Genomic DNA, 8,786 nt, shown 5'->3' with positions numbered 1-8,786 from the left:
AAAAAGGAAAATGATTATATATATGCACACATTAGATATATATATACACACGCACCACACACACAGATGTATTCTCTCATATCTGTAATGTGCCAAGTACTCTGCTAAGTGTTTTACATGTATTGTCTCATTTAATCCATACAATTACCCTGTTAAATTAGTATTATTATCATCCCTATCTTATAGATGAAGGAACTGAGGCTTACAGACTAATTTGCTATTTTGGCCGTCATCATTTAGCTAGAAAAAACCAGTATTTGAAACCCAGGTGTAGTGTGACTCCAGAGCCTGTTCCTATAACCACCGGGCACTAAATTGCTAGCCATAGAAGGTGCGTGGGCCTCCTATCCCTTGCCCGGTGCTGTCGGTCCAGGCTCAGTTTAGAGCTCAACCACTAGGGGGCGCTGCCTCCCCTGCTGTTAATGGACAGCGGTTGAATTGCTTAGGGACTTGTGGGAGCTGGCCGTTCTCTCCCAGGGGTGGAAGACTTCTGGAAGAACCCAGAGCCCGACTCCAGGTTGTTCATGGGTTCTCCCTCAACCCCTTTTCACACTTGGCCCCAAGCCCCAGATGTCCCCAATGATGGGGCTAGAAATGCCTTTGCATGACAGTTTATGTGCTTCTCTTCCATGTAGGCCACAGACCAGGTGAGCAGCCTGCCCTTATGAGACTCTCAAGGGGGATGAATAGAAAGGTAGCAGGAGCCAAGTGGTTAAGAGCCAGCACTCTGTAGCTACACAGTCCCGGGTCTCCCCCAGCTGCCCCACTTCCTGACCTCTCTGAGCCCCCATTTCCTATCTGTAGGCATGAGGATAGCACCCCGACCGTGCTGGGATTTGATGAGCCTTGATCGGGATAAAGCATGTGTGGTGCCGACTCAGTGCCTGGCGCATCTCTGGAGAGCTGGACCGCTGGTAGTTTCTCCTTCTGGGCCCAGACCCTTCAGCCAGAAGGAAGCTCACCCAGCCAGGGCCCGGTCCACACACAGAGGCTGCACAGCGCTGAGGGGCGGGAACAGAAGTCCCTCATCCGCCCCTGGCCTCTGGTAGCCCTGTGCCCCAAAGAGCCCAGGCTGCGTGAAAGGCTGCCACTGCCCAGCAGGAGGCCCCCAAATATCCCTCCCTCGGTGACACCTTTCAGGGGCCCTCAGCTCTTCATGGCCCAGAATTGTTCCTAATGTCTGAGTCACTTCCCTCCAGCTGGAATTGAAACCTTTTCTTTCCTGCCCTCCCACAAATTTAATCCTTCACCAAGCCCTGTAGATTCCAACTCCTGAAAGCCCTGGGGCTCTGGAGTGAGACAGACCTGAGTACTGGTCCTGCTGCTTATCACTGGTGTAACCTGGGCAAATGCTGTAATCTCTCCAATCTTGGCTTAGCCACTGATTCATGGTGCAACCTCGAGCAGATTCCTTTACCTCTCTGGACCTCAGTTTTCTCATCTATAAAATGGGGATAATAATAGTACTTATGTCTCAGGGTTGTTGTAAGGATTAAATGAGGTAATAATGTAAAGGGCCTGGCACTTAGAAGGGGCCATGCTCCTAGTAACCTCCATGCAAACACACAAACCCAGGGACAAAAACCTAACTCTTAGTTTTCTCCTTCATAAAGGGGCATAATAACGGTGTCGCTCTCCGAGGATTGTTGCGATCATAGTACTGTAGGAGATCATGGGGGTAATGTGAGCAGTGAGTGCCTGGCAGAGGGTGTGGCTACCACTTCCTGAGGACTCGCTCTTTGCCAGGTTTTCTACCTGGGTTTGTGTGCTTGCCTGGAGGTTGCTACAGGACTTGCCAGCTGGGGAGTAAACCCAAAACATAGTAACCAACACCAGGCCCCCGATAGGTCCAATCAGTGAACTCAGGCCACCTAACAACTTTGTTCGGGAGGATTCACCACCATTTTACAGCAGGGGCCTGGAGCGGAGAGGAGACAAACTGCCCACTAGATAACCACACAGGTACAGTCTGTGGGGAGGGGAGAGAGGAGGGGGTTGGTAACAACCACTGGGGTCGGGGAGGCGACCTTCCTTGCCCAGAGAAAGGGGAGAAAATAGGCAACTCTTTTCATGAGCATGTGCAGCGTGTGTGTGTGTGTGTGTGTGTGTGTGTGTGTGTGTGTGTGTTATAATCAGGGACGACAGAGATGGAGGTGAGAGGGTTGAGAGCACAGAGCTGACCTTGACACCTGAGGGGAGTGGGTCTATGGAGAGAACCAACAGTGGCAGATATGGTATTTGAACCCAGGTACATCTGCCTCCAAAGCCCATGTTATTAATCACTACAATATTAATGCCTGGCACAGAGTAGGTGCTCAATAAATATTTGTTTAATGAAGGAATTTATACTGCTGCCTCTTTCTGGAAAGTTTTCTCTCTCCATCTCTACCTGAGCCCATTCTTCAAGGCCCAGCTCAAATGAAGTCTCACACTCAACCGATTCGCCCTCTTTCCGTTGCTATGGGGTGGGGGAAACGGGAGGCAGCAGTGCTGGGATGAGGAAGTATGGGGCACTAGGATGGGCCAGCTAGGGTGAAGCCAGAGGAAGGACTCAGTTTTGCAAAGATTATTTTTCCCCCTGAGTTTGTGCACTGGATCTGAAGTTGCTACAAGGACTGGATACACCCATAACAAGGTAATTCACACTGGGCTCTGATTAGTCAGAACGGTGAATTCCAATCACTTAGCAACCATATCTGGGGAAGAGGATTGGAAGCCATTTCAGGGCAGGGGACTGGGAGGAAAATGAAACAAAATGGCTACCACTGACCAAGGCACATGCGCAGTACAGGGGAGGGGGGGAAGTCAGAAGAGCTCATTCTGAGTTAAGAATTACTGCTCCAAGGGTTTTAGGGTGTTTAAGCCACTGGGGATTTAAGGATTTGTAATTCTATGCTATATAATACCCTAAAACCAAGGATATTGGGATTCCAAGGATTTTAAACCTCTACTACCTATGGTACAAGGACTCGAGCAATTTCTGAGATATGAAATGCTCAAATGAAATGAAATGCTGGGAGCTTAGGACACAAAACAAGGATTTTAAACGGAACGCTGGACATGTGGACATGTTAAAATACTAATCCCTCTTTGACTTCAAATCAATCTTGGTTTAACCCTTAGGATAGTGGTTTCCAAATAGTCTTCCTCACAATCTAGGGATCTCTGAAGGTGCCTCACAGAAAGGGGGTGGAGAGAGTTCGTTTACAGAGAGAGGACACCAAGGTAGGAATTCTTTTTTATTTTTTAAATTTGTTTTTTATACAGTAGGTTCTTATTAGTTACCTATTTTATACCTTTTAGTGCATATATGTCAATCCCAATCCCCCAATTCATCCCGCCACCCAAGGTAGGAATTCTGTGTCTGCCATTGTGGCTCCGGCCAGGGCAGCGCCATCTTTATTTGGTTGGTATGTTGGCTTTCTGCATTCAATTCAAAAGAAGGGTGTTCCTGCTGAAGCACAAAAAATAAGTTGAAGCCACATTTGGCCTCTGTTTCTTTTTTTGTTTGTTTAATGGGGGACAAACACTACAAAGATGCTGTGACTGGTAAACCATCAAATGGTGCCAAGGAGCTCAGGTGGAGATGACCGATAAATCAGTCGTTAGTTGAACAAAAACCAGTCATTAGCTGACTCTAGCCTACTAATTCATTTCTGTTATAAAATTAATAATAACCACTACTACAACTATGATTACTATGAATACTACCACTTATTATTTGCTTTTACTATGTGCCAGGAGTTGTGCTAATTACTTTGCATATATTATCTCACTGAATCCTTCCAACAACCCTGAGAGGAAGTATCATGACTTTCCCCATTTTACAGATGAGGAGAGGGGTTCAGAGTGGATAAGTAACTTGCCCAAGGTCATACAGCTAGCACATGGTAAATTCCACTTTACCTGCAAGCAGAAACAGAATGGCCTAAAGGAATGAAAGTGATCAAAGGTCAACTGCCTGGCAGCCTTAATTAAGGAACAAGGTTAAATTCTGACCAATAGGCGGCACCAGTGTGTGAGTTTGGTGGCCTGTTTAAGGCTGTGTCCAATTCAGGGAAGTCCCAGTGAGGGCTCAGAACTGAAGCAGCCTGTCTTAAGCTGAGAGAGGAGAGAAAGAGAGATGGCCAGCGTTTCGCTACTGAATCAGATAATGCTACCCTGTCCTGTCCGTAGCTCAGCAAAGATACGGGAAGCCAGCAAGTGGGGGGACAGAGCTCGTTCTACCAAGAACTGCTTTAGGAAGACATGAGAATCTTTTTCCTTCAACATTTCCTGGGCACCTCCCTTGTGCCAGGCAGTGTGCTGTGCAAAGAAGTCGCGTAGGGATATCAAACACAGTCCCATCTCACTGCACAGAAAGGGAGGTAGATGCTATGGTAGATGAGGTACTGAATGATGGGGACACCCAGCCTGGGCTTGGGGGTCTGGGGAGGCTTCTCACAGGAGACGTGTCTGAGCTAGTCCTGTTGCATGCATGAGAGCTTATCAGATACAAAAGTGGAAAAGCATTCCAGACAGAGGATTAAAGCCACAGAGGGATTATAAAGCATGACACATTCAAAGACAGGCAGCATGAGCTTCGAGTGTTGAGATAGGAATCTGAAGAGATAGGCAAGAACCAGGTAATTGAAAGGCCTAGAATATCAAGTTGAGGACTTGATTTGTGAATGTCTGAGTAGAGAAGCTATGGATTCTCAAGAGGACCTGTGATTTAAAAAAAAAAAGTCCAACTGTTGGTGAGGCAATGAAAAGCCATGATAGGGCTTTAAGGAGGGGGCACAACGTGGTCTGATCTGGTGGCCAGTGTAGAGGATGAATTGCAGAGGGAAAAGGAAGGCTGATTGGGGCAGGGGTGGGCCTGAGGGCCTGAGCTGTGGCAGATACCAAGGGACTTAAGGTAAAATTGAATAGGACTTAGTAGCCTCCCAAGGCCCCTCCCCACAGGCACAGGCTCATAACCAAGGCTGCACCTCTCACCTCTTCTCCCAGCCCCAGCCCTGCTTCCGACATTTAAGCTGCCCTCTGGGGGCCTTTTTGTTCCCTTTCCAAGCTGTCTTTGAGGTTTAATCAAGCCTGATTGCACAAGCTGACGAAGAGGGCCTGGCTCCATGTTGGGCCTCCCGCGGTACATTCCCATGAAGAAGGATCTGTCAACTGACCTCAGGTAGAGCAATGAAGTGGCCTTGAGCTGGTGTCTGACCCTCTCCCCAGGGGTTCACAACGCGGGCAGAGTTCAGTTAAGAAATCAGTCCAGTTCCAGGAAAAAAGGTAAACATCATCTAGTTTATTTTTCTCCTGATTCATCTCATGCCAACACACAGACCCCAGTAGACAAGGGCCAAAAGGGGGGAGGTCCCCAAAACAAGTTGAGTTTTTCGATGTCCCCTTCCTTTCCTGCAAGTTCCATCAGAAAGGCACCCCAGCTGTGCTTGCATCTGGTGTTGGTATCGTATCCATGGAGGTGAAGCCAGAAGTCAGGCTTTCCATGGGGAGACAGGAGTATGTGGCCACGTAGAAGGCTGGGGAGTCAAAAAGCCCTGAAGAGTGACAGTTCCCCTCTGCGTGGCAATGCTCTGTCCTCATCTGCTCCCTGGGGGCTTCAGAAAGCAAGTCTTCCTTCCCCTAGGCTTCCTAGGACGCTCTCACTGGCAACACAACAGCAACCCAGTGAGATGCCAGAGGCCTGGGCTCGCAGGCCTGTTGAGTATAGCCAGGGTGAGCCGGTGTCTTGAGGACCCAACTTTCAATCCAGAGAGCTGTGCCTGGAGATTCCTGGCTAATCGATGCCCTGAAGCCTTGCCAGGCATACCGGACCCCAATTAGACTCTGACTGGCTCAGTTGGGACAGGTCAGGAGCAGGGAGGGAGAGGGAGCTGAGGCCCTGTGCGGCGCTGGCCCTGGCGCCTTCACACACCCTTCTGGCCCTTTTTCATCTGCTTCCTCCTCCTCTTCTTTGTCCTCCTCCTCCTCGCTGGCTGAGTCCTCATAGAGGTTGATGGTTGCCTGGACAGGGAAGTTCTGCAGTAAAATCTCCCCATCGCTGTACAGGTAGTCAAAGGAACGGGATTTAGGCCAGAAGAGCCTGTGGACAGAGGAGAAACACGGCCCCCGCTTAGGGCGCATATGTGCAGAGGGGTCAGTAGGGCCAAGAAGGAAGCCAGCCCGTAAACCCCTTCTACCTGCAGTAATGGGATGAGAGGGAAAAGAAGAAAGGGTGCTTTGTAACAGAACCTTCTGGATTGTTACAAAATGGCTCCAGACAGGAAGGTCCATAGCTCATAGCTGTGGGGAGCCCCAGCCCCGGCATGTATCAGTCCTGACACTGATCCCACCGCCCACCTCTGAAGGCCTCCAGCCAAGCATTCTCTAGCCCTGTGTCCTCCATCTCCTACTAAGGCTTTCTTCACTGACCCCTCCATAGGGACTTAGGGGTCATTGACAATGACCCCAGGGAAGGCAACCTTGGCCAAGTCCCTTAACCTCTCTGGGCTTCTGTTTCCTGGTCTATGAAATAGTGATCATAGCAGTGCCTCCCTCCTCCTGCCTCACAGGGCTGTTGTGAGGATTCAAAGGGCAAATGGATCTATGTCAAGTTCCAAGTCTGGTGCCAGAAGCTTACCTGACAGGGTGATGGAACTCAGAGTCAACCTTGGTGACCTCGGCACCTGTTGCCCCACCGGCAGCCTGTCCAAAGCAAAAGCTAGCATGTGGCTCAAAGTGCATGGCCAGATAACTGCCTCTTCCGTATCAGGGGTCAGCAACCTGTAGGTAAGATGGTCTAGAAGAGACCTCAGACATCTCTGGGGTCCAGTCCCCACCCCCCCAGTAAGGGGGTCTGTCCTGGTTCTAGCTGAACAACAAGTGGACAGAGTCCAGGGGGTTGTTTGCTTTCCTGCCCCTGTTCTAACACCTGTTTGGAGACCGTCCAGGGGACAGAGTCCTATTGGAGCAGACAAGACGCAGGGGCGGAGTGGAGGTGGGCGAGAGCACCGGGGTTGGGTGCCAGGAGACCGGGACGCTAGTGCCAGCTGCACCGCGGACGTGCTGTGGAGCCTGCCCTCATCCCTCCCGCACTCTGGACCTCAGGCTCTTCATCTTCTAAATTACCCAGAAACCTCAGCTCCGCCTTCCTCCCAGAGCTGTTGTGGGAATCAAAAGTGGGCAAGGCTGGGAAGGTGCTTTCCGGGGACTGCAGCCCTGGACAGAGGTCGGGGGCTCTCTGGGAAGGGACCAGTTCAGTGTGCCTGAACGTGGTCATGTGTGTGTGCACGAACACATGGAACAGGGGCTCAAACTCACCAAATCCACAGGTTTCCTCACCTGCCTTGGGAGGTCATTTGTAGAGGAGAGCCAGGGTCTCCAAAGACAAGCTCCTCTAGGACAAAGGGGAGAGATCAGCTGGTGGAGGGAGAAGAGACGGGGCTCCCTGAGATAACAAAAGAGGCCTGCCAAAGATGTGGCTCGGACTCCATCTCCTTCAGGAAGCATTTCTTAAGGACCCTGAGTCCAGGTCAGGACAGATGCCCCTCCTCTCTGCTTCCACAGTGTTATCACACTGTTCGGTGATTATCTGTTTACTCGCCTTAGAGCTTCTTAAGGGCAGATTTATGTTCAATCATATCTGAATCCCCAACACCTAGCGTAATGCCTGGTACACGGTAGGTGTTTCTGTAAATGTTTGGTGAACGGTAAATGTTTGGAGGAATGAATGAGGGGTGGGTGAAAACTATCTTGCCCCTGCTCCAGGAAGTAGAGCTCACAGTTCTACCCTCTTCCTGGGCTGGGGAAAGGGGCCAAAAATATTTCTGGGTCCACTGCTTCCCCACTATCTTTTCCTGCCAAAGGTAGGAAAAGAGCAAATGGAAATCTTATGGGGTGGTTAGGAAAGAGACGGTCCTTCAGTCACAGACCTCTGGGGACTTTGGACCTCTTTCCCCTCTCTGCAGCCTAGGTCATGTTCAACCCACATTTCATGGCAATCTCCCCCTTTGCCCCTCGGTGGACTGGGCGACTTGGCCCATGAGGGCCTGGCTGCTTGGCTTTCAGCTTTGGCAATGCCCACTGTCCCCAAGTCCCCTCCTGCCAGCCGGAAGGATTAGTGACATGAAGAGCCAGTTGAGATATTGGCGCCTGAGATGGGGAGGGGGCACAGAGAACAGGGGTGCCCTGGACATCTCATTTCCTTTCCTCTCCCAGGAACCCCACTAAGACTGAGTTCAAATTGCCAAGGGCCAAGTTCCACTTACCGTTCACTTCTGTCTACTTCTTGTCTAGAGGAGAGAAGGGGCGATGGGTTTCCCAGGCCAGGGAGCGCCAGGGGGCCTTGTGCTAGGGCTGGGGCTGAGGCCGGGGCTAGGGCCGGGGCTGGGGCGCGAGCAGCAGGGTCCATCCTTAGGGTGTCACGGCCAGGCAGGCTGTGGGGTCCTCCTATTTCTCAGAATCTCCCGCACTCTTTTGGCTTTTCCTGGGAGACCCTTTTATAAGGCCTGCCTGGACTCATAAATTATTCAGGGCCGTGCAAGGATGGGCTCCCTGACGGGTAGGGGAGGGGAGGGGAATGAAGATATAGGAAAAGGGGCTCAGGGAGGGAGAACTGTGTCGCTGGGTGTGAAATCTCTCCCAGTTGAGTAAACAGAGAGTCAGTGGGGGGCAAGGGGTTCTCTTTACCTCCAAGTGAGAAAGGAAAACACAAAAGGGGCAAATCGCACACCGTTTGTGCAAATTCCCCAGGCAGTAGCAAGGCCTGAGGGGTGGGGAGGGAAGGAGGGAAGCTCGTTAGAAAC

At 50.8% G+C, this 8,786-nt stretch overlaps 1 protein-coding gene across 1 annotated transcript; it reads right to left on the bottom strand.

The window, feature by feature from the left end:
* Window positions 1-5,838: 5,838 nt before the first annotated feature.
* RIPPLY1 (ripply transcriptional repressor 1) lies at window positions 5,839-8,392 on the bottom strand. Its single transcript, XM_060001999.1, has 4 exons — window positions 8,250-8,392; window positions 7,303-7,378; window positions 6,623-6,687; window positions 5,839-6,085 (listed from the first exon to the last, which is right to left on the bottom strand). The coding sequence occupies exons 1-4, from the start codon at window positions 8,390-8,392 to the stop codon at window positions 5,839-5,841; spliced, it is 531 nt and encodes a 176-aa protein (XP_059857982.1).
* Between the last annotated feature and the right edge of the window lie 394 nt (window positions 8,393-8,786).

The sequence above is a fragment of the Delphinus delphis genome, chromosome X (genome assembly GCF_949987515.2).
Source record: "Delphinus delphis chromosome X, mDelDel1.2, whole genome shotgun sequence".
NCBI classification, from domain to species: Eukaryota; Metazoa; Chordata; class Mammalia; order Artiodactyla; family Delphinidae; genus Delphinus; species Delphinus delphis.
This window is presented reverse-complemented; position numbering and strand designations above follow the sequence as displayed.

Excerpts from the sequence above, each read along its gene's own strand:
- RIPPLY1 (XM_060001999.1), bottom strand. The coding sequence starts at position 8,392 with ATGGACCCTGCTGCTCGCGCCCCAGCCCCGGCCCTAGCCCCGGCCTCA. Across the intron at positions 7,379-8,249 it reads GAAGTAGACAGAAGTGAACG|AGGAGCTTGTCTTTGGAGAC; the intron begins GTAAGTGGAACT and ends CCTTTGTCCTAG. Across the intron at positions 6,688-7,302 it reads TGAGGAAACCTGTGGATTTG|GCTGCCGGTGGGGCAACAGG; the intron begins GTGAGTTTGAGC and ends TGCTTTGGACAG.